Raw genomic sequence first — 26,372 nt, forward strand, 5'->3', positions numbered from 1 at the left:
AACCGTGGTTATGGTGAAACCATGACATTTTCTAACCGCGGTTATGTTGAAACCTATGGTGAAATTCTGACAGCCCTAGTCACCACTGGACGTGGGGGTTTGGGGGATGGGGGTCCCAGGGCCAGGAGCAGGAGTGGGACTACTGCCGTCTGTGTGTGGACTACTGCCGTCTGTGTGTGGACTACTGCTGTCTGTGTGTGGACTACTGCTGTCTGTGTGTGGACTACTGCTGCCTGTGAGTGGACTACTGCTGTCTGTGTGTGGACTACTGCTGTCTGTGTGTGGACTACTGCCGACTACTGCTGTCTGTGTGTGGACTACAGCTGTCTGTGTGTGGACTACTGCTGTCTGTGTGTGGACTACTGCTGCCTGTGAGTGGACTACTGCTGTCTGTGTGTGGACTACTGCTGTCTGTGTGTGGACTACTGCCGACTACTGCTGTCTGTGTGTGGACTACTGCCGACTACTGCTGTCTGTGTGTGGACTACTGCTGTCTGTGTGTGGACTACTGCTGTCTGTGTGTGGACTACTGCCATCTGTGTGTGGACTACTGCTGTCTGTGTGTGGACTACTGCTGTCTGTGTGTGGACTACTGCCGACTACTGCTGTCTGTGTGTGGACTACTGCTGTCTGTGGACTACTGCTGTCTGTGTGTGGACTACTGCTGTCTGTGTGTGGACTACTGCCGACTACTGCTGTCTGTGTGTGGACTACTGCTGTCTGTGTGTGGACTAGTGTTGTCAAAAATATCGAAGTATCGATACATATCGATACTGAATATTTAAAACGGCTTCGATACTAATTTCCCGAAATACCGATACTTTCTGCAGTATCGGTACCAGCTGGCGAGTGTTCTACAGCAAGTTGTTGACACGCTGTTCAGAGCATGCTTGCCCCTCCGCCTCCTCCGAGTCCAGCCCTCCCCCTCACAGAGCCGTCTTCAGACATTTTAGCTGAAGATGGCAAATGCAGAGCCTCCGCAACTTGTGCTTGTGGATAAAGAAAACAGCAGAAGTGCTGTTTGGAGGTACTTCGGGTTTGAAGTAAACAACGAAGGACAAGCTAAAAATGCCCCAATGCTATTTGCAAGCGGTGTTACAGAGCAGTGCCAGCGCGGATCTCCATAAAGAAATGAAAGAGGTTCGTGACAGCTGCTCTTTCAACGTCACTGTGACTGAAGCATTAAACCATTAACTCTAGTTTAATACATGATACGTTGTCTACTGATGGCGCATAATATCAACAGCTGATTCGTTGTAACGTTACAGCTACAGCTATCAGCTAACGTTAGCTACTGCTAGCCGTTAGCTCCGTTAGCTTAGCTTAGCTGGCCACATTTATAATTACTGCATGGAAACGGAGTAACGTTAACGTTTAAACGTTATGTCGAGGTCATACAATACTACAGTCGACATAAGGTTAACGTTACCCCGTTTCCATGAAGTGTTTAAATAGCAGCAATCTTGTTGAAAATGTAACGTTACTAAAATGCTCTCTCTCTCTCTCTCTCTCTCTCTCTCTCTCTCTCTCTCTCTCTCTCTCTCTCTCTCTCTCTCTCTCTCTCTCTCTCTAAATAAAAATCGAAACTGTTACTAACTGTAATACAAACAGTTCAGTTTGTCAGGTACATGCAACACAGATTACAGTGTTTACATCTGTCTGCTTGAGAAAATACCATGTTCTGCATTTGCAATAAAAATGATTGAAGTGAGATGAACAGTTATTTTTAAATGTGTGATCTAAAGATAAACAAAGGGTTTTAAAAGTGTTATATTTATCTTCTCTTATAGTACCAGAGAGAAGCTGAGGAGAATCAACCAGCAACAAAAGCTAAATTTGTTTAAAAAATATATATATATATATATTTTTTTTTGGTATCGAAATGGTATCGACGTATCGATACTTTTCAAGGTATCGTATCGAAGTCGAAATTCCAGTATCGTGACAACACTAGTGTGGACTACTGCTGTCTGTGTGTGGACTACTGCTGTCTGTGTGTGGACTACTGCCGACTACTGCTGTCTGTGTGTGGACTACTGCTGTCTGTGTGTGGACTACTCCTGTCTGTGTGTGGACTACTCCTGTCTGTGTGTGGACACTGCTGTCTGTGTGTGGACTACTCCTGTCTGTGTGTGGACTACTCCTGTCTGTGTGTGGACTACTGCTGTCTGTGTGTGGACTACTGCCGTCTGTGTGTGGACTACTGCTGTCTGTGTGTGGACTACTCCTGTCTGTGTGTGGACTACTGCTGTCTGTGTGTGGACTACTGCTGTCTGTATGTGGATAAGTAATGAGGGAATCAAGCAGGCGAGGTGACAGAGTAGTGTCAGTATTTCTGTAGAGATTACAAGTCCAGTCTGAACATTTTCTTTTACCTGTGTGGGTGAATATCTTTTTTTTTTTTTTTATTATCTTTCTTCCCCTCCTTTTTCCCGATTTTTCTCCCATCCCACCCTTCCTGGTTGTTGCGTACTTTCCCCTACTGTTGGTCCGGGAGACCGGAGACTGTCACATGCTTTCCTCCGACGCATGTGCAGCCTGGGGCAGGCCAACCTGGCCGCGCAGGTTCTCACCGGGGAGAGTGTAGCGTGTGGGAGGCCACACTATCTCTCCTCAGATCCAACCCTCGCTGAGCAGGCGCCCCGACCGAACTGTAGGGGTCGCTGTCCACAATGCCCAGGACCCACCCTTCAGCTTTCCCACCCTCTGATACGGCCAATTGTATCAGTGCGAGGGGCCAGCCAAGCTGATAGCAACGCCGGGAGCTGGATTCGAACAGGCGAATCCTAGTGTCTCCCGGTGTTGGTGACGAACGTAATCTCTGTGCGCCACCTGCCCCCCCGTGTGGGTGAATATCTACCTGTGTGGGTGAATATCTACCCGTGTGAGTGAATATCTACCTGTGTGGGTGAAAATGTACCTGTGTGGGTGAAAATGTACCTGTGTGGGTGAAAATGTACCTGGCTGCCCAAGTCACGTTTATGTGTAGGACACACTGGTGGCAGGGAGGGAGTTTAAGGAGATGCGAGTGCAGACTAGGAGAATAGGACTTCCATCTCCAGACAGGTGACCACAGAGAGTAAAGCATATGATGGAGAATGATAAAGATATTGATGACAACCTGGTGTTAAGAGGACGATAGTAAACAGTGACGAGGAGACTCTTCAGAGCTGATATCATGAAGGAGACGGTTCACCTGGCGGTCATATGGTTTTGAAATGGAAGAATCCCTAACGCACTACAGATGGCGCGACCGACGGCATCATGAGACATGCTCTCAGTTCAAACGAACCACCCAACTCTTCTTTATAGGCACATCTCTGCCAAACCAGAGCTTGAAAGGTCTGTTCTTTTACAGCATCTCACGTATGCAGGGGAGAAGAGCGTCGTGAGTGAGTGTGGGTCGTAAACCACCATGTCGCAATAGAGAAAAAGCACTGAAGGTTACAAGCATAGAAGCTGTACCAAGTATTCCATCAGAATACAATACGAAATAAACCTCTTTGTATTGTATATTCTGTAATTCAGCGATCTTACATATGAAAGGTGGAATCAATGAGCGACGATTTAGAGGTTCATTCAGGAATTGTGTAGTATAGTTTAAATTGTAGTAGTAAATTGTAGTAAATAGTATTGTATAGTTTGTATAGATAGTTGTGTATTGTGTTTACAAATCTACTACGGTTGAGGAGCCGGGGAAAAACAAGCATCTCACGTTTTTCTGAATGTATGTCAATTTAAAAAAGCTGTGACAATAAAATAATCTGAATCTGATTTATCATTTCTTTAGGATGGAAATACCTGTTTTTTGGATGAGGAAATGTGGAACTAAATGGCCATAGTATGACAGAACATTAAAGGGATAGTTTGGGACTCTGTAAGTAGGCCAATAACTTTGCATTGACTACACTACTGGCAAGTATTTCATACAACTTAATGTCATACAATTTAAAGGTGCTGTAAGTGGTATTCTTTTGTTAGAATAAGTGTTAAGTAGCTCTACATTCTGACAGCCATCACTGATACACAGTGTTTGGTCAGTAACATGGGTCTCCCAGTCCCTCCGCTCTGCAGTAAACATAAAATAAATGTTCTGGTATCCCGTTCCCACTTGATCCAATCAGGAGAGAGAATCCTAGATATTTTTACATATTTCAAGAAATCTTGCCAAGCCAGATTTGCTTACTGCACTGTTATTATTATTTGACTTGTTTCAAGGACAACATTTGCTTAAAACTAGTTTGCATTTCTTATTTTTGTCAAGACCATTTTTTGTGGAGTTCTCTCTCCTGATTGGATCAAGTGGGAACTGGATTCCAGATTAATTTTTTCTGTTTACAGCAAAGCGGAGGGACTGAGAGACCCATGTTACTGACCAAAACACTCTGTATCAGTGATGGCTGTCAGGAATGTAGAGCTATCTAAGACTTACTTTAACAAAAGAATACCACTTACATCAAGTTGTATGACATTCAGTTGTATGAAATACTTGGGACTGAGAGACCAATGTTACTGACCATAACACTCCGTATCAGTGATGGCCGTCAGAATGTAGAGCTATCATTTTAACATGTAAACCACTTATTTCAACAACAAAATAACACTTATAGCAGCTTTAACTATCCCTTTAAGTACAGATATCTCCCCATTCAAACAGGCGTTATCAGTATGACAGCCGAGTCCAAGGACTCTCCCGGACAGACTTTGGACTCACCCTGCGAGCCAAGCCCAGGGCGATGTAACACTTCTCTCCTGCGTCCGTGATCTCCAGCTCGTAGTAGTGGCAGCGGGTGCTGAGGGGCCTGCGGGCCTGAGCCAAGCCCACGTCCACGATGCTCTTCCCTTTGCCCACGTACTCCAGCAACTGGGGGGAAATGGTAAAACAATGGTAAATGGACTGTATTTATATAGCAGCTTTTATAGTTAGTTTAGTTTATTTATTTAGCACATTATTAAAAAAAATTTAAATTTAAATTAAAGGAACAGTGCAAGGAGGGAACGAAGCCCAAAGGGCTTGTACAAAGTTCCACTCCCATCGGGTCCTACTAATCACCACAAAGTACCAGAAAATACCCCAAAGTACCCAAAAATACGCCAAAGTATACCCCAAAATACGCCAAAGTATACCTTAAAATACCACAAAGTATCACGAAATACCCCAAAGAACCTCAAAGTTCCCCAAAGTATACCTCAATGTACCACAAAATACTGGCTCAGAGGTAGAGCAGGTCAACTAATGATCATATGGTCAATGGTTTGGTCAGTGGTTTGAAGCCCAGCTCCTTCCAGTGGGTCTTGGACTTCCTGACGGGCAGACCCCAGGTGGTAAGAGCAGGCAACTGCACCTCCTCATCCATCACGCTCAACATAGGGGCCCCCCAGGGCTGTGTTCTGAGCCCCCTCCTCTACTCCCTGTACATCCATGACGTAGCACAGCGGAACAACACAATCATCAAATTTGCTGATGACACAGTAGTGGTGGGCCTGATCTCTGCCAACGACGAGAGGGCCTACCTGGAAGAGGTAGAGAATCTGTCACAGTGGTGTCAGGAGAACTGCCTCTCCCTGAACGTCAGCAAAACAAAAGAGATGATTGTGGACTTCAGGAGGTCGGGGGTCAAGGACTACAGCCCCCTCAGCATCGACGGGGCACCGGTTGAGAGAGTGAACAGTTTCAAGTACCTCGGAGCCCACATATCCGAGGATTTGACATGGACCACACACATTGACAGTGTTGTGAAGAAGGCACGACAACGCCTCTACTTCCTCAGGCGCCTAAGGAAGTTCCAAGTCAGTCAGAAGATCCTTAGGAACTTCTACTCATGTACAATAGAGAGCATCCTGACTGGCAACATCACCTCCTGGTTTGGGAATAGCACTGCACAAGACCGTAGCAGACTACAAAGAGTGACACGTTCAGCCGAACGCACAATTGGAGGGGGGCTTCCCACCCTCCAGAACATTTACAACAAGCGGTGCAGGGGGAAGGCTAAGAGAATTATTAAGGACTCGAGCCACCCGAACAACTGCCTCTTTGAACTGCTGCGGTCAGGCAAGCGATACCAGAGTCTTAAGGCGAGCACAGAAAGACTCAGAAGAAGCTTCTATCCCCAGGCCATCAGGCTGCTAAACGAACAATAATCACTATGCAACAACCATCAAATGCACACAGCACACACACGCACACACTCACTTAAACAAACAACACACTGCAGCACCCACTCTCCACACTTTAGATCACACAAACACACTTTATATTTATTGATAAAGGATTTGCACTACAACTCGTACACCTACTGTAAATTGTACCTAAATTGCACCTCATCCCATTTCTGCCTTGCACTATATAGTATTGTATATTAGTACACTGCATAGTATTGTATATTATATGGTAACTCAGTTACGTCTATTCTGCATCGAACATTGAACATATGTCTATACTGAACACTGTGACCTCATTTTTTACTTCTAATTTACATGCTATACTATGTTATTTTATTCCATACTTATCTTGTCTTGCACAGTCTCTGGAGCGTAACAGTAAGAAGCATTTTGTACAAAAGTATTCTGTACTTTTGTATGACAACTATTAAAGAAACTTGAAAACTTGAAACTTCTGTTCACATGCCGAAGTGTCCTTGGTCAAGACATTGAACCCCAAATTGCTCCCAATGAGTCTGGCTGCCATTGCTCTGTGAGTGCATGTGTGAATTGGTGAAGGAGAGGCAATTATAAAGCTCTTTGTGCAGGTAGGAAAGTGCTATATACGTGCAGTCCATTTCCCATTCCCAAAGTACCACATCTTTTCAAAACAAATGTTTATTTTAATATATTATAATCTCCAAATGTAATAACATCTGTATTGAACACCGAACAAATCTTTTTTATTTTCAATTTTCAACAATAATTTCCATTTGGAAGCCTGGGAAAGTCTTCAGAGAATAGTGAATCATAGTTGTTGTCATCATCTTGTCTGAAATTGTTTACGTTAACCATGTTGTCTTGGAGGTCAGGGTCACACTTCCTTTTGTCATTGACTTTAATTCTTAGTCTTAGTTGGGTCATGGTTGTCTTCAGTGTTTGCACGTTTTCTGGTTGGAAGCCTTGGAAAGTCTTCTTCACTGAATAGTGAAGGTATGTTCATGCATGCTCATAAGAGATTTGATTTAGTTTTTTCTATGTTTAATTTTTTTTTAAGATGACAGAATGTAATGTAATGACACAGTTAGAATGTCCTGTTATGTTGTCATGTACTGTTGTCTCTTTTCTTCCGTCATTACTGGAATTTGTTAAAAAAAATTATACTGTTCTGTTATTATTGTTGTTTTGTATACCGTTTGTTCAGTGTTCAATACAGATGTTAGTACATTTGGAGATTATAATATATTAAAATAAACATTTGTTTTTTAAAAGATGTGGTACTTTGGGAATGGGAAATGGACTGCACGTATATAGCGCTTTCCTAACTGCACAAAGAGCTTTATAATTGCCTCTCCTTCACCAATTCACACATGCACTCACAGAGCAATGGCAGCCAGACTTAATTGGGAGCAATTTGGGGTTCAGTGTCTTGCCCAAGGACACTTCGGCATGTGAACAGAAGGAGCTGGGATTCAAACCACTGACCAAACCATTGACCATATGATCATTAGTTGACCTGCTCTACCTCTGAGCCAGTATTTTGTGGTACATTGAGGTATTGGTATACTTTGGGGAACTTTGAGGTTCTTTGGGGGTATTTATTGATACTTTGTGGTATTTTGTGGTACCTTTGGGTATTTTGGGGTACTTTGGGGTATACTTTGGGGTATTTTCTGGTACTTTGTGGTGATTAGTAGGACCCCTCCCATCTCATTGTCCATAAACAATATGAACAAAATAATGTAAACATGGTCTAGAAAATAAACTACAAAACAGGATCAGAGACATAAGGCAGACACTATAGCGAAAACATGGAAGATTGACACGAATCAATAACAACAAGAAAACATTTTATTTAATTTTTTTGTACAAGAGGGCAAAGGAGAGGAGAATAACATATTAACAGTATATAATGAGGGAAAAGAAACAAGCAGCCATACAGTAGATGTAACACTGATCCAAAGCACTTTACAATCTTTGTTCCTCACATTCACCCATTCATTCACACACAGACGGCGGAGGTGACCATGCAATGGGCCGACCTGCTCATCTGGAGCAATTAGGGGTTAAGTGTCTTGCTCAAGGACACTTCCACACACTGGAGCAGGAATCTAACCGGGAACCTTCCGATTACCAGGCAACCGCTCCACCCCCTTCCCCACCCCAGGCAAGGGACGACAAACAACAGAAAATTGTGTCACTGCTCGACTTTCATTCAATCTCTATTTATACTCGAGTGGTTAAATAATCTAGTGTCGTCGAGATGTTCCATTCACAAGTGTCATAAAGTGAAATGTCAGACAATCGGAACAATTAAGAGCAAAAAAAATTAAAATTAAAAATAAAACAGAGGTACCAATTTAAAAACAATTACATACTGCAGTGACCTGATTGGTCATTGAGGTTCTAGACCGACCCATAGACACTAGAGCAGTGGTTCCCAAACCTCTCCTCGAGGCACCCCAGCCGTTCCATGTATTTTGATTTTTTTTTTGGTTTTATTTTTATCCACTTTTTCTCCCATTTTCTATATTTTCTCCCATCCCAATTTCGTATCATCCAATTCAACCCTCCCCTGTCACGAACGCTGTTTCTTGCCTCCCACAAGCCGGCTGCAATGTGGACTAAGTCATACATAGCACAAGTCCCCTCCGGTACATGAGGAAACAGCAGTCGCATCTTTTCACCTGCGCAGCTCGATCTCTCAGTGGCGAGGAGTAACGCGTGGGAGGCTCACGCTGCCCCCGACACTTCCTGATTCCACTGCGCAGGCGCACCAACCGACCTGTAGGAGTCGCTGTCCACAACGCCCGATCCCCACCCATCAGTTTCCCACCCCCTAATACGGCCAATGTGTATTAGTACGGACGACCAGCTAAACTGAAAGCAAATGTGGAGCGCTGGGCTCGAACAGGCAAGCCCAGCGTCTCCAGATTTCATGGTGAGCGCCTTGCCCACTACGCCACGTAGCCGCCCTCCGTTCCATGTATTTGTTAAATTCCACCACCAGCACACCTGATTCAACTAATAAAGGGCTTGTTAAGTTGAATCAGGTGTGCTGGTGGTGGAATTTAACAAATACATGGAACTGCTGGGGTGCTTCGAGGAGAGGATTGGGAAGCATTGCACTAGACTAGAGTGTCTAGTTTTAGAGTTTCCTGCAGGGTATTCCATGAGGTAGAGGCAGAGAAGCCAAAAGCAGATCTACCAAGTTCAGTACTAACTGTAGGCACTCTAACTGTAGGCACTCTAACTGTAAGAGAATCACTGGATCAAGTTCAGTACAAACTCTAGGCACTCTAACTGTAGGCACTCTAACTGTAAGAGAATCACTGGATCAAGTTCAGTACAAACTCTAGGCACTCTAACTGTAGGCACTCTAACTGTAAGACAATCACTGGATCAAGTTCAGTACAAACTCTAGTCAGGCACTCCTAAGTGTAAGACAATCAAACTCTACATTCTGACAGCTATATCACTGATATAGTGTTTGGTTAGTAACATGGGTCTCCCAGTCCCTCCGCTCTGCAGTAAACACAAAATAAAGGTTTTTTATCTTATCAGGAGAGAGAACTCAACATGACTGCTTGCTCGTAAACTCTAAAACGTTTCTGACAACATTTTAGGCAAGAAATAGGATATGCAATTGCTGGATCTCAATTCATATTTGAGCTGCGCCTCCCTAGTTTGACAGTTTGATCTGAATTTAGTGAGCCAGGTGCACCAACTGCAGCGTGGTACAGGGCGACTTCACTTGTGCCCATAAACTCTCTTTTTCTACCTAAACGGTTCGCTAAAAATATGTTTCTGACAAACAGGATACGCAATCGCTGGATCTTAACTCGGCAATGCCTAGTTTTTGACAGGCAGTTAGCCAAGACGCTAACACCACTTAAAGCACCCGTAATGGGATATTTTGATATGACGAAAAGAATCCGCATCGAGCGAAAGCCTGAAATTCGAATGTTATCGTTGGCCCCCCGAGGACGATGTCTCGACAAGTTCCGTACGGCGTCGAAGGCCACGCCCACGTGTCTGAGCGGACGGCGAAGGCACTGGGATTCAGGGCTGAAGGGGTCTTCTTTGGGGGCTGCAATAACTCGAGACGAGGGGCCACTCCGTGCGGCTAATTACAGTAAAGGAGCAGGGGATAAGCATGCATGAGCTGTGGCTGCCCCCAGGCCACACAGCTGCAGTACCCACCCCCTCTGCCTCCTGAGTCAGACACATGCCTCACAGCGCTGAAATGGATATTGCCAAACAAGAGAGCCCCCCCGTCCCCCGTCCCGGTCGTCATAAATCTCCATCAGAGACCGTCAGAAGTACAAAGGGAGGGTGTGTGCGTGTGCATGTGTGTGTAGTGTGGGGGGCAGTACATGTTTTAAGTAACATAATCTAAAACCAAGAACAGTAATGCAATTTACAATGAAATAGATATGTGCAGATGAGTTGATTTTGCAAAGGAATATGGTGTATATGATGCAGTCGATGAGTAGTGTGCAGCTATTAGACAGAGTCCTTATTTAGGATCTGGGTGGCTTGTGGGTAGTGTTCATCCGACCTCCGTAGACATTTACATTTAGTCATTTAGCTAACGCTTTAGTTGTATCCAAAGCAACTTACAAGTTCTGTACAACAAGTCAGCAGGAAGGGTACAACTCTGGCAGCTAAGGGTGAGTAACATTGTTCGTCAAACAGTGTTGAACTTGAGCACTACAGTCTTTTTTTAAAGATTTATTTTTTTAGCGTTTATCGCTTTTTACTACTGGGCAGTCCAGTAGAGAGAGAGAGAGGAGGAACGGGAGACAGAGTGGGGGGAAGACATTCGGCAAATAACGACGGGTCCGGGAATCGAACCCAGGTCGGCCGTGCCACGACTCAGCGCGTTATGTGGTTCGCTACTGGGGCGCCCAAGTGCTACAGTCTTGAGTGCATAGTAGTAATGACATAGTAGGTAGTATATTAGAGGCAAGGTAGATTCCTTGGTAGCAAAGTGCATAATAGTAAAAAACGTAAATAGACTGTGATGGGAAGTTCGTTCCACCATTGTGAACAGCCTGCTTCGCTTTGATGACCCACCCGAAGCTCGGATAGGAGTGGGTCTGAGCCGGCCTCCGCAGAGAGAAGAGTCCATTGTCCTGATGGCCTAGATGGTATACATGTCCTACAGGTTGGGGAGTTCGGCAAACCATTATCACTCTAGTCTCTACGGCGCCTTGCAGTCCTGCAGTGTGGTGCTGATCCCCTACCGGCCAGCGATACTTCCAGACAAGTACGACAAGTCATCAGGAAGGGCACAACTCTATCATCTGAGTAACAATGTTCATCAAAGTGTCGAGTGCTACAGTGTAGGTTAGTTTATTAGGCACAAGTGCATGACAGTAAGGTTAGTTAGGGTTAGATATATTTTTTTCTTTTCTTTTTTAATTCAGGTAATGGTTGAAGAAGTGCGTCTTTAGTCGACGGCAAAAGATTGGACGGGTTTCGACTGTCCTAACTGGGGTGGGTAGTTCATTCCACCATTGTGGGGCAAGGACTGAGAAAAGGTGACTTCTCTTTGATGACCCTCCCGGAGCTCGGATAGGAGTAGGTCTGAGGCGGCCAGAAGACTCTATGGCGTTACAGTTCCTCAGTACATGGGGGTGTGGGAGCCGTGCTTGGGCCACGCAGTCATGTGTGTATAGTGTGTACAAGAAGCACAGCAGCGGGGGCTCAGAACGTAATCCCAGTGAATCCCCGCGTTGGGGGTGAACGGTCGAAGAGATGCAGTTGCCCACCCTCGCCACCTGTGGTCTGCCCGTCAGCCGAGTCGAGGACCCACCGACGAGAGGGTGGATTTCAGCCCACTAAAGCCTGGCGACAAGAACGGAGGGGGTTTATGGTACTGAACACTGAGCTGTAGTCAATGAACAGCATTCTGAGATAAATCCTCCGGATAGGACAAGGCGCTGTGTGCGGAGCATAAGCTATGGCATCATCCCATGATCTATTGGGGCGATAGGTAAACCGCAGTTGATCTATGGTTCTGGGAAGTGAGAGGGATATTATAGTCCTAGAGACGAGCCTCTAAAAACACGCCTTAGCGACAGGAGGTGGGTGCTACGGGGGCGGTAGTCATTCAGGCAGGGTGCTTTTGTTCTCCTGGGCACAGGGACAATAGCAGACTCCTTAATGTGTTAGTATGACAAACTGGGGCAGGGATAGATTTCATATTGTTGTAAACTCTGGCGCTAGCTGCTCATGCAGGTTTTATGGCGACGCCCCGGGGATGTCGCCCAGGGAATGCCGTCCGGTCCTGCCGCTTTCTGTCATCCTGAACACCCACTCCTCTCTGATGTGGGGCCCTCACCTCAGATGCATTAGCCCGCAGGCCAAAGCTAGCAGCGTTAGCCTTAAAGTCAAGTCAAGTCACGTCAAGTGTTCCTTTAATGATCCCCTTGGGGAAATGCAGGTGTCATAGCAGCATGGGGGAGGGGAGGTACAGGCAGGGAAAAGGATCATAGAAATAATGGCAGTAGTATATTCTATCAATAATAATAATAATAATAATAGTATACACATGGTATATATTGTAGTAGCACACTGACCCAGAGTCTGTGCAGTGTTTAGTAATTAAGAGTCAGTTCAGTTCCTCGCCAGAGAGGCATCAGGCCTCATTGTGGTAGGAGGTTTATAGTCTGTTATAATCCTCAGTCCTGGCCACTTGCATCTGGTGTCAGACTGTTGGAATTGAGATTCTACTGTGACCTTGCACTACCTCCTCTTGGCCTCCTCCACTGCTCTCCATAGAGGCATGACGTTTTGAGACCTGATGGTCTCATTCGGGACAATCTCCTCCACCAGAACTGCAATGAGACACAACACTGCTTCCATGAACACATTGATGTCGTCAGTCCGTCGCTTTTTTTTTATAGCGCATCTTGTTGCGTCGCTTCCGATTGGGCAGACCGGCGTGTGATCTCCCTCATCCTCACCGGAGTTTCCCGTTTCGAGTCTCTGTTTATATTATATGCACAACAAGAAATATATGGCATGAATGGTCTGATTTGACAAAGGGGGGGGGGGGGAATTGAGCTTGTGACTTATATAGCGCTACTTATGCCTCACATTCATCCATTCACACATCGACGCCGGAGGCAACCGTGCAAGGTGCCAACATGCTCATCGGGAGCATTCAGGGGTTAAGTGTCTTGCTCAAGGACACTTCAACACGCTGCTGGAAGGAGCTGGAATCGAACTGGGAACCTTCACGATTACTAGACGACCACTCTACCTCCTGAGCCACTGTCGCCCCCCAATTGCGAGTCCTTAAAATTGGGAGTAACATCGAACCAGTGTCCTTTCTCCTATGGTAAGGCACATGGTGTGTTGATAGAAGTTGGGCATTACCTTTTTGAGGTTCACCCTGTTAAAGGTCCCTGGCAATGATGTGGGCAGCAGCGTCCAGGTGTGTGGTCTGTATCTCTTCAGAGAGAGCACTGTTGGCGTCCGCTACGGGGGGTGATGACAGTGATGACGACCGAGATTAACCGAAAGAACGGTTGCCAGGTGAATGGAGAAAGACTCTGTTGATTAGATTGCTTGGTCCGGTACAGAGACATTCAGCCATGTCTCGTGTAGACAACAACATCTACAAGACATCCCATTGACACTTAATCCTGACCCTGTTGTGGTCCAACTTGTTCTCCAAGTCCACGTCGGTTAGCAGGATACTGGGAGGAGATGGACAGCATGCTCTGGGCCTCAGCCCGTTCCGTATACCGCTGTGTTTCTTTCTCTGCTTCTTGTGCCTTGAGGGAGGACTATTGTTATGGTTATCGTTATTGATGTCGTCAATCCGGAGAATCAGTGTGTGTCCTTGAGATGGTCGGAAAGGTCAGAAAAACTGTACGTTTAGTGTGTTTGGCGGTCATATGCCAGAGTGGTGCATGTAAAAGTTAAGTTAAGTTGTTGAATTGAACAATTATTAATCCCCATGGGGGCCATCCTAACTATTTAACTCATTGGGGGCCAAACACGTAATATTACGTGCTTCACCGCCAACACTTGAGCGCCAAACATGTAATAATACATTTTTAGACCCTTTGATCTTTTTCCTTTGATCCCCGTTCTAAACGATCATCCGGATCACTCTAGCCGTCCCTGGCTCGTTTGCCTACGTTGGAATTGCAATGCCGATCGAATCTCACCAGGTGGCAGTATCGCCTACCTTTTGAACTCTGATAGAAAGGGATCAGGAGAGACAATGAATGAACTGGACTATCAAGACTCGCTCTGAGGGGGAGGAGCTCCTGCAAAGCAATCACTAGCAGATCTGCTCGCCTCAAAACCTATAGTGTCCCGTAAACACGTGTAATTACATATAAACGAGTAATCGCGATCGCCGATGGGATCATTGGAATTATTCTTTTTGGATTACCTTCTGGCTAAGGTAAGGACCCCCTATGTCTATTTTACCAAACCTGAAACATGTTTCTGTAACAATCACAGTGGCTTACTTTACCGGACATAAACCAAGCGTTTTGTAACGATCGCATTTTCGGGGTAAGACTACCCCCCCCCCCCCCTCCTTTTTTAAATAATTTTGTGAAGGCAAAGGCACATGTGTACATGGTATATACCTTTTATTTGGGAGTATTTGGGGTTTCAGGGGATCAACCAGAACGGTTTGAGCTTATTGCATATAACGTGTTTTACCTCGCGATCTATGGAAAAAGACTGGATTATCTTGGAAATGGGCGATGTTTAGCGTGTAATAAACTACAAACTACAGTGTGTAGAAACAAACTATTTTTTACATGTTGGACTAGAAATAGTGTGTCAAATGAGCCATACTATTGTCTCCATAGCTATAATATAGAATATACAATAGCTCCGCAAAGATCGTAAAATATCGTGTAAATGGTCATGAAAAGCTGGCTCTAGACAGTGAAGGATGGGGGAAGCTTGTGGCGCTCAATGTGTTAAGAGCAGTGGCCAGCCACACACAGTGCAGCGCCGGGGACCAACTGGAGTTGTAATGCCAGTACCTTGATCAAGGGCAAAGGCAGAAAACCTAACATGTCTTTTGGTGTACCTGGAGGAAACCCACGCAAACACGGGGAGAACATGAACACAGAAAGGCCCCCTGCTGGGGTTTGAACCCAGGACCTTCTTGCTGTGAGGCAACAGTGCAAATGACTGCGCCACCATGCCTCCCAAGTACGAGTATAATAACTATGTATATAAAAAGCATAGCAGTCTAGCTGGAGCAAGCAGGATGGCGACTGAAGGTAGTGCACCACCTTTTTAATGTATTATCTTCACAGGATATTTATGACCTAAATCCCAATTCTAGTGTGTCTTTAATAGTAGAATCAAGGGGGAAATCAATTGATCTCAAAGCCCGACCTCTTTTCTTCCCTCGGACACAACCGTTGTGATTGGAGGATCAAGAAAAGAGGGCAGGGTTCGAGTCTGAGATAGGTCAATTGCATGTCCATTCGTGTAGACTTTCCATATATCCTGTAGGCCTTACCATGCCAGTCACCTTCACGTCATGGAGGCGGCCCCAGTCGTCTTACCATGCCAGTCACCTTCACGTCATGGAGGCGGCCCCAGTCGTCTTACCATGCCAGTCACCTTCACGTCATGGAGGCGGCCCCAGTCGTCTTACCATGCCAGTCACCGTCACGTCATGGAGGCGGCCCCAGTCGTCTTACCATGCCAGTCACCTTCACGTCATGGAGGCAGCCCCAGTCGTCTTACCATGCCAGTCACCTTCACGTCATGGAGGCGGCCCCAGTCGTCTTCGTGGCTGTCCACTATCATCAGTCCATCGTCCTCCTCCATCCCCCAGTCTGCCTGCAGGTCCAGCTGCACTTCCTCCCCCAAAGAGTGCATCCCCACAGCAGGGTAGAGAGGAGGGGATCCTGGGAGAGCGATGTTTCCCACCTGGACATAAATTCAAATGCATGATTCCATATTATTAGCTAGCTTTCAATGAATGAATTCACTTGTAATGAAGGACTAGCTGTAGAATAATAAGAAGAGGTGAAAGGAGGACTCACTTCCTTGCCGTTCTTGGTAAAAAACACCGTGATCTGTTCTTCATCAAAAGAGTCGAGGTATATCCCACAGCCAATTCTGTCACCTCGATTACATTTAGGCCCAAACTGCTGTCCAACCATATTGCCATTGTACAGCCTGATGAAAGACAGATTATTGACGTTCAGTGCAAATATTTTGTTTGCGTCGACAGTGCATGACCTTGCATTGAACCCTTGTTGGATGTTGTTAATCACCTGCTGAGCTGTCAAATCATTGCTATAAGGAATGGTGTTGTTGGCAGTTGCTACTTAGTGACAATTAAATGGCATCAACGTTTGCTTAACGTGACGTGAAACAGGATAGACGGGTGGGACCTGATATCTGGAAGGATTTGATTCTGTGTGTATTGAGGTCTCATCAGGCAATGAATTCCCGGACATGTCATCACATGAAAGTATAGGAATAATACTAGTTTCTCTGTACTAGCCCACTAAGCATATAATGTTTGTTAGCGACAAGCCTCATTGGGTAACCCTGGTAGCAAGCACAACATATCTGGTATCATTGGGTAACCCTGGTAGTAGCAAGCACAACATATCTGGTATCATTGGGTAACCCTGGTAGCTAGCACAACATATCTGGTAGGGCTGGGCGAAATGGCCAAAAATGATATCACGATAACGATATGATAATGTTAAGTATAAAAAAAAATTATTTAAATTTTTTTTTAAAACAACAGATGTATGTTTATTTTGCAGCAATTCTTTGTTGTTGCCGCCATCTTTAGTGTTACAGCCCCTCACACTCCGGCTGCAGCTGGTTTGAAAGCGAAAGTAAACAGGCTTATCTGCTGGCTGTGGCTCCAGGGGAGTTGAATAGTTCTGGCTCTGCTAGTTTATTCTCTATCTTTTTATTTTTATTTTTAATTTTTTTATCCAAATGTTAGTCGTTATGCCAATTCCCAATCCCCCTTCCTGGTCGTTGCGCACTCTACCCCCTACTGTCTGTCCGGGAGGGCGGAGACTATCACATGCTTCCTCCGACATATGTGTAGCCAGCCCACCGCTTCTTTTCACCTGGCAGCGCGGACTCTCACTGGGAGAGTGTAACGTGTGGAAGGTCACACTAACTCTCCTAGATCCTTCCCTCGCTGTGCAGGTGCCCCGACCGAACTGTAGGAGTCGCTGTTTACAACGACCAGGACCCACCCTCGCCGGGTTTCCCACCCACTAACACTGCCAATTGTGTTAGTATGGACGGTCGACCAAGCGGCACCACAGCTGGATTCGATCCCACTGTCTCTGTGGTGGTAGGCAGACGCTTAGTCCGCTGCGCTACCCGGCGCTACTCTTTTCTATCTTTTGGCGCTTTTTTGGTGGACAAACCACCGCACATGTGCACCGTGACTCGCGGGTTGGGCATCGTTTGGATTTGAACGATTCCGGTTCCGATTCCGATTCTCCATATCGATTCCTGTTCTAAACGATTCTCGATTCCGATTCTTTGAGGTGCAGGTCAAAACAGGTCACAGCTTATTTCGAAGGAGATTTTTTATTTTTTTTTTTATTTCCAGAACCGGAAGTTAGGAACCGGTTCCTATTAGAACCGGTTTTCGGTGCCCAACCCTACTCGCGACTGGACTAGCTCTGCTAGCACACATAGCCTACGTGTACAGAGGGTTTCAAACTGTATTTTAAATTAGAAAGCAAAAAAATATATACAAGAGAAAAAGAAATCTCAATTTGGTCAGTATTGTCATTTGGACAAGCAAAGCCATTACTTTAAAGGGGACATGCATTGCTATTCCTAGCACTATTTGGGCAACTTTACACAATTCCTGTGAGTCTATTGAACACATCTGTAAGCTTTTATTCAAAGAAATTCATTGTTTTATATTTCTAATCAAGTACTCAAAAGCCACATTTTTCTCACTTTGGATTTCAGGCTGTGTTGGCCTGGCTCCGCCCATAAGCACTTTGAGTGACAGTCATCCACACAGTCTGCGACTGGCACAGAGAGAGATAGAGAGAGAGACTGAGGGGGATACCAATTAATTTAGCCGCAGGGGGGCATAATCCCACGGGACAATGCATTGGTAACTTGTTTCAAATGACAATATATACCCCTGTGATTATTATTGTACGGATCGGAATACGGGCGTGCGTGTGGGAGCATGCGCAAAGATATTACAGTGATATGCTGGTGCTCGACTGCGAGGGAGATAGAGAGAGAGAGAGAGAGAGGGAGAGGGAGAGAGAGAGGGACACACGGAGCACTGTGTAAATGCTGCGTGTGTGAGAGAAGACGGGTCCCCCTCTCTATCTCTCCCTCTCTATCTCTCCCTCGCAGAGTCGCAGTCGAGCACTTTCTCGTTTGAGGAAGTATCGGGTTACACTATCTGCCTCGCTCTGTTTGAGGAAGTGAAGATTTTCCACTCGCTCTGCTGTCGCGGTCAACCATAGAGGGGGCGTTAGTTATGCAAATCAGTGCTATATTAACGTCAGCAAAACAGTCAAATCAGAACAGCTTAGTTGAGTGAGGGAAGATCTCGTGAACTCGAGACTAAACTGATGAGTCAATATGGTAATTAGAGACACAGACCCATTGATACTAACCCCTATTACTATAAAACCATGCTAAACACAGAAAAAAAGCCATTTATAATGCATGTCCCCTTTAAGTTGCAGGCAAGAAAGACAAGTCTGTCCACTGTCTATTATAATTCCTTTTTTGTTTTATTATCGATCGATATCGAGTATTAAAATATATCGCGATAATTATCGTTATCGTTTTATCGCCCAGCCCTAATATCTGGTATCATTGGGTAACCCTGGTAGCTAGCACAACATATCTAGTATCATTGGGTAACTCTGGTAGCAAGCACAACATATCTAGTATCATTGGGTAACTCTGGTAGCAAGCACAACAGATATCATAAAAGGTATGGATGGATTTTGAAGAATTAAAGAATATGAGAAAAATAGAAAATAAGAGTATTTCAAGACATGTCACATACTTGCCATCATCGGCATGATAAGCCACAGAATGTGGAAGCCAGCCTGGCTGATGGTCCAGCTTGTAGAACCAAGGTACCAAGCCAACAGCAACCATCCCCCTTACTCCTGTGTCAAGGATGGTCACCTGCCGAGCCCACAGGCCACCACATTTAAAAATCAGATAGAAATAAAGATCCATGGAGAAACAATTATGTCAATTATGAGTCTTCCCTGGCCAGGTACGTTTGTCATCTGGTTGTCTACCCTTCTGTGAATAGAAGCCCATCATAGAATGTTTATGTCGTTAACTTTTTTCCAACATGGCTGCCTGTAACCATTGGTAACCACCTTTTAAATAAAAAAACGAATGTCTGTGCAGTGGTAGAGTAGGTGAAACTTTGGAAAAAGCATGAAATTACTTATTTCCAACATTGGTGTCTCATAACTCCTGTGTACGAGTCACAGTAGAACAGTAATAGCATGCTACTCTACAGCTGCACGGAAGTTACACGTTTTCTTTCCAAAGTGGTTACCAATGGTTCAGGCAGCCATGTTGGAAGAAAGAAAACTACACTCTATTGGCAGACCCAAAAAATTTGATGACATCATAACAAACCCTTACCTCAAAATAGTTGTTTTCTTTTGATAATGGACTGGGGGCCACGTAGCAGCCGACTTCATCAGAGTTCCCTTGATACCTACAAAATAAATATTAACAAATACATTTCTATGCACTCAAAATAATAATTGCAATAGCTTAATGCCAAAATGTGAGATGAGATGTGAAATTTTGACTAAATGGCCAGATAGGCAACTTTATTTTGAAGAATATTTTACTTTAAAATTAGATGTATGTCTTCCTTACAAAACTTTAAAATTAAAAAAAATTATTATCTGATATAGCTAAATACTTTTAACAAATCAATCAATATTCAACGTTTCCTAGCAAGGGTACTAATTTCAACTGGCATCATGTTCCATGAGTCTCTTTCACAATAGGGTTGGCGTGGTGATGCATTACTGGTGACACCGGACATTTTACTAAATTATGCTTAAATATTTTATTTATTTTCTGTAGAGCACTCATTTTGATCCATCTACGTCTGTTTTTAATTCATTTTCAATTACTAGTATCCATTTGCTGAACAGACAGAGTTGGCATCACATTCTAATTTAAAAAATAAACCAACAGACAGTAATACCTTCCGCCAATTTTCTATCTGTTCATTTAGGAATCAATGACCAATCAATGACCAATCAATGACGATGCAGCCTTATTTAGCACACCGGAGGGTATTACTGTCCGTTGGTCTATTTTAAATTAGAACACAACATCAACTCTGTCTGTCCAACAGATGGATACTAGTCATTGAAAATGAATTAAAAACAGACTTAGACGGACAGACACAGTGGATCAATGTAGCCACATAACGTTAAAGATCAAAGTAAGCACTCAACAGATATTGATTTTGTGAAATGTCGGGTGTCACCGGTAATACCAGTATTTATAAGCCATGGGGAAACGTCACATCACTGTGGCAACCCTACTGCACACACAAGTAATAAACACACGCATGTCTATCCACCGCAGTGTCACCGTCAGAGAAACCGAGACAGTGGTTTATTCAGTATTTTTTTTTACCTGAGCACGTCTCCGTCCCTCAACACTCTTTTGAAGCGCTCCCGCTGCCGGGCGGCTCGCACCTCGCGGATGTCTCGTATCCGCCTCCTCCAGTTCAAGAAGCGATAGTGAAGGTTGATGTCGTCCATCTCCTCCTGTTGTTACAATCTAAGAGACAGAGACATTGGAAACAGTTACCCCCGACATTCACCCATTCACTCAGATCGGGACAAGCTCTTGGCACGTAAGGAGACACTGTGCACCAACTCAATCTGAGTTTGTAATGCATTTTGAGGCTGTAAAGTGTTATTAACACATTTGTTAATGTTTGTGAACCCTGGCTAAAACCTTTGTGCATAGGCTACAAACCACCTCCTCCAATGTACAGTTTCTTCGTCAAATGTATATACTATTTTTTTTTTTTTTTTACTCTTTTTGTATCACAAACAGTACTGTATTTGTAAATCTGGTATGTCATAAATGTATAGATGTAGCAGTACTGTCCGTATGTCATGTATGTCATATATGTTATGATGAATTGAAAATGGGGGACCCTGATGTAAACAAGACGAAAGTCTTTCTCTGGTCTGCATCCCCTTAACAATTGTGTGTATTGAGCTGTGCTGTACTGTACCCATTCTGCAATCTGTTAATAACATTTTCAATCAATCAACCAATCAATTATATTGTGGATTTCTCTACACCTCTCTTGGCAGAGCCTCCAACCCACACACCAGACATGTGCACACATAGAGCCCAAGGGGTGCTTGAGCACCTGCCTTTTTGAGCCTCATAAAAAAAGTGCCCTTTAAAAAAAAAACTGGAAAATGTCAGGATAGAATCAAAATATTAGGTAAAGAGAGAGAGATGCCCCGTATTCCATTGCAGTTTGCACGGCCTCCTCAGCGTGCCTCTCCGCGGACCTATATATTTTATGCATAGCGTGGGTGGTGATGATGATGATAGAAACCACTGTGGCGCATACAGTTGAATGCTGGTATTACACTCACTGAGGGACATGAAGAAGTCAAGTCCGATGGGATTTGGAAATCTCAAATAAAAATTGGGATTGGAATAAAAAATGCATTTATATTAAACAATACAGAATATACAGCACTTCTTGGGGTCTGTAGGGTAAGCACTTATATTCCCTCCCCCCTGAACATTTATGGAGATGTATGGGCCTTTTAAGTCAGTGATAAAAGTGTCTTTCAAGGATAAGTGAGCTCCTGCACTGATTATTATAGTTCAATATTCAATATTTGATCACCAAAACCCCCCAAAAAGCATAAAAAGGGGGCCCCCCGACCCAAAAAGGGCCCTTAAAAATCGGGTTCACGCTCTACGCGCGCTCGGTTAAAACTCACACAGGTATAGTACGGTACGTCACAAATGTATAGATGTAGCAGTACTGTCTATCTGTATGTCGTGTGTGTCATATGATTAATCGAAAATGGGGGACCCTGATGGAAACAAGATGAAAGTCTTTCTCAGGTCTGCATCCTCTTAACAATTGTATGTATTGAGCTGTACTGTACTGTACCCATTCTGCAATCTGTTAATAAACTTTTCAATCAATCAATCAATAGTGCCCATTTCAGCCTTTGAGCACCTGCCCCTCTAAAGTCCTGTGCACGTCCCTGCCAGACAGAAACAACAAAACGTAAACAACGCAGGGCTCTCTCGCCTAGAGGTCGCTGTTTGACGGCACTACAGATTCGTCTGATGCCTTTAAACGTTTCGATGTATGCTTTGAATGTGACGTGACAACTGTCGTTTTGATTGATTGATTGAAAACGTTATTAACAGATTGCAGAATGGGTACAGTACAGTACAGCTCAATACACACAATTGTTAAGGGGATGCAGACCAGAGAAAGACTTTCGTCTTGTTTACATCAGGGTCGCCCATTTTCAATTCATCATAAGTGTCAACATACTCTGTATCTATGCACGACTTAATTACAACAAAAAAGATACCAATAACGTTAACACATGCAACAACAAGCAGTTATTATTATAGTTGCTCCTTCGGATCTCGCTGCTAACTTTCCCGACTGACCTGAATAAGATCAGTTGGTCATTTATTACCAGTTCTAGGAACTCGCGAAACGTGTCATCACATTTCCAACATGATTAACACAAACAGTATATCCTTAGCTAGCTCAACTGACTAGCCATAACGTTACACAATAATTACTACTATCTCGCTGGCGCTTATTATTATTATTATTATTATTATTATTATTATTATTATTATTATGACTCCATGACCAACAATAATAATAAACACAGACGACAGCCGCGACGTTAGTTACCCACACACTACTAAATGCTTCTTCTCGGTGCCACATTCGTCCCTTCTTTTTACAAAAACCTCTCTAGGACGTTGTTGCCGAGCTGGAGCTGCTGTCTGCCTTTGATTTCTTCTACTAGCATCAGTGGCTTTGCCTTGTTGTTGTGGCACCACTAGCTAAGATGCGAACCCGGAAGTCCTCCTGCCCCGTTTTGACCAATCAGATCGTACGGTGTTGGGGTTGAAACATGGGAGAGGAGTTGCTGATCTTTAACCCTTTCACTGCCGGTTGTGTGATAGTAAAGGGTTAACCTTCTGTAGTCGTGTGGCAGTGTGAAAGGGTTAACCGGCTGTCGTGTGGCAGTGTGAAAGACTGAAAGGGTTAACCGTTTTGGTCGTGCGGCAGTGAAAGGGTTAAAGGGGAACTTGTTTACATCAATTTATCATATATGTCACAGATGTAACAGTACTATATACCTGTATGTCCCTATGCTATAAATGTCATGATGTCATGTATGTTGTGTATGTCATAAATGTCACTATGAATTGGAAATAGGGGACCCTGATGTAAACAAGACAAACGTCTTTCTCTGGTCTGCATCCCCTTAACAATTGTGTGTATTGAGCCGTACTGTATTGTACCCATTCTGCAATCTGTTAATAAAGTTTTCATTCATTCATTCATTCATTCATTCATTCATTCATTCATTCATTCATTCATTCATTCATTCATTCATTCAACTTGAGACAAATCACTCTCTTTTGGTGGGGATTCCAAGTTTCAAGTTCAAGTTGTCAAGTTTTGTTTTATTTGTCACATAAGGTGCATGTAGTACATTACAGTGAAATGCTTGGTTCTGTATGAGCTCCCTGAGATTGTGCTCCATACAGTAAAAAGTCAAAAGAACAAGGCCAAACACTATCCAATATATACAATATACAAACTGTCAAACTAAAGTACAACCTAAAGTACAAAGTCCAATAGGTTTGCCTGACTGCTGCCGTCAGGCAAGCGATACAGGAGTCTCAAGGCGAGCACAGAAAGACTCAGAAGTAGCTTCTATCCCCAGGCCATCAGGCTGCTAAACGAACAATGAATGAACACTACACAACAACAACCACCAAACACACATAGCACACACATCCACACGCACACACTCACTTTAAACAAACACACTGTAGCACCCACTACACACACTTTATAGCACACACCCACTTTAAACAAACACACTGTAGCACCCACTCCCCACACTTTATATTTATGGATGAAGGATTGCACTACAACTCGTACACCTTACTGTAAATTGTACCTAAAATTGTACCTCATCCCATTTCTGCTTTGCACTAGATAGTACTGTACATTAGTACACTGCATAGTATTGTGTATTGTATATTATATGGTAACTCAGAACATTGTACATATGTCTATACCGAACAACTGTGACCTCATTTTCTTCTTCTAAATTCATGCTATATTATGTTATTATGTTATTTGATACTATCTTGTCTAGCACAGTCTCTGGAGCGTAACAGTAAGAAGCATTTTGTATGAAAGTATTCTGTACTTCTGTATGACAACTATTAAAGAACTTGAACTAGGTTATTTCCATGGCCCAGGAAAGTTTTTTTTTTATACTTTATTGTGTCAATAAATCACTCTACATTTAGAGTACACATACATATACATAGTCACAGTATGCATACATACCTGTACATACACACACACAAATGTACATACGTATATATTGTAAATCTTGACATTTTTTTTTTTACCCATCACCCATACAAAAACAAAAACAAAAACACATAGACAAAAGGGTGAGTATAGTATAGATGTTACTGATCCTGGACTGGTAAACCTATCCATCCATCCATAGTATACATCCAATATCCATCCCTACTCGTCCCCACATACATATACAAATAAAAGTAAAAAAAAAAGAAAATGTAAAAAGATAAAAAGGGAAAAAGGCCAGGAAAGTTCAATCAATATTTGTGAACATGAGCTGCTCTCCCCCAAAGCCAGAAACCAAAGTAGGCCTACGATTCAAACGTTTGATGTCATCGGGGTTTAGTCTGGAGCTGCTCCATTGACAAATGAAGCAGAGACTGATTTTGTGGACCCACAGAATGTTTCCCCCCCCTGGCCCCCCATCTCAATCTTACAAATGCAGACACATGCACAGTTGTGTCATTTTTGTGTAGCCTGTAGTCATTGGTGTACGTTTGGTTTGGGAGGGTTGGGTGGTCTGCAGGCATGCTCCCCCAGGTAGAATTATTTTCCAACAGCCTCTATCAAAACTAGCCCTAGAATGACTGATATCCAACACGTTGCATTGCATTGCAGCCCATATATCTTAAAGTATCATGCTCGAAAATATATAGTAGCCTGTAACATATCTAATAAAATATCTAAACGTTTCCACAAGATTCACAGGGAGTACATTCCATGAACTTGACAGCAAAGTAGTAATGTGGAACAATAATGTGGAACGCCCTACCCAAAACCGTGAAGGAATGTGAATCCCTACCCTCCTTCAAAACCGCAATTAAAACTGGCCCCTGTAAATGTCCAAATCCCCCCCCCCCCCCCCCCATGTAGTTTCTTCCCCTTCGGATGTATATCTTTTTTATGATCTCTTTTTACTACACAGTTCTGTATATCTGTTTGTCGTGTATGTCATAAATGTCATGATGAATTGAAAATGGGGGCCCCTCGATGTAAACAAGACGAAAGTCTTTCTCTGGTCTGCATCCCCTGTGTATTGAGCTGTACTGTATTGTACCCATTCTGCAATCTGTTAATAAAGTTTTCAATCAATCAATCAAGCAAGAGCAATGACAAACAAGCCCCACACTTCTGTTGATGAGGTGCGTTTAGACTTGCCAGTTGCCTATAGTCTACACCAATTTTGAAATGAACAACGTTTCTTTTTTGACGTTTTTTTGCCCTGCTCTCTTGCCCTGCTCTGTCCCTGTCGTTAATCAACGATTGTTAAATCACATTAGTCATTCTTACAGACATCGTTTGTAGCCTTTGGCATCTTATAGCACCTCCCAGAGGTCAACGTCTCAAACTGGAGGAACGGGGTGTGAGTCACCGTCTAGGATACTTGAGATTTATGAACAGATTACAATCTCTAGCTGCTTCTTGCTTCTATTTTATGTAAGACGTGCCCCACTGTTTTTATTTATACCTGAGTGAAGCTTCCGCTTGGTGGAGATAATTAGAGTATACTGTTAACATTATCCTATATTTCATCCCACTGCACAGTGCAGGCTTGAGGTGA

The 26,372-nt window shown here is 43.8% G+C and overlaps 1 protein-coding gene across 2 annotated transcripts in view; it reads right to left on the reverse strand.

Moving 5' to 3' along the window:
- LOC311230399 (SPRY domain-containing protein 3-like) overlaps nt 1-23,217 on the reverse strand; it is a 61,698-nt gene extending 38,481 nt beyond the window's left edge. The window contains exons 1-7 of one of the 2 annotated variants that reach the window (XM_084316667.1): nt 23,109-23,217; nt 20,809-20,955; nt 19,789-19,864; nt 19,187-19,311; nt 16,191-16,326; nt 15,889-16,074; nt 4,715-4,864 (exon numbers count right to left, since the gene is read on the reverse strand). In XM_084316667.1, the coding sequence (XP_084172793.1) occupies nt 4,715-4,864; nt 15,889-16,074; nt 16,191-16,326; nt 19,187-19,311; nt 19,789-19,864; nt 20,809-20,936 (801 nt within the window). In that variant the 5' untranslated portion in view covers nt 20,937-20,955; nt 23,109-23,217. Of the gene's footprint in view, nt 1-4,714; nt 4,865-15,888; nt 16,075-16,190; nt 16,327-19,186; nt 19,312-19,788; nt 19,865-20,808; nt 20,956-23,104 lie in introns of both variants that reach the window. The other variant, XM_084316668.1, reaches the window with a different exon arrangement.
- Between the last annotated feature and the right edge of the window lie 3,155 nt (nt 23,218-26,372).

The sequence above is a fragment of the Notolepis coatsorum genome, assembly GCF_963971535.1.
Source record: "Notolepis coatsorum genome assembly, chromosome: 6".
Lineage (NCBI taxonomy): Eukaryota > Metazoa > Chordata > Actinopteri > Aulopiformes > Paralepididae > Notolepis > Notolepis coatsorum.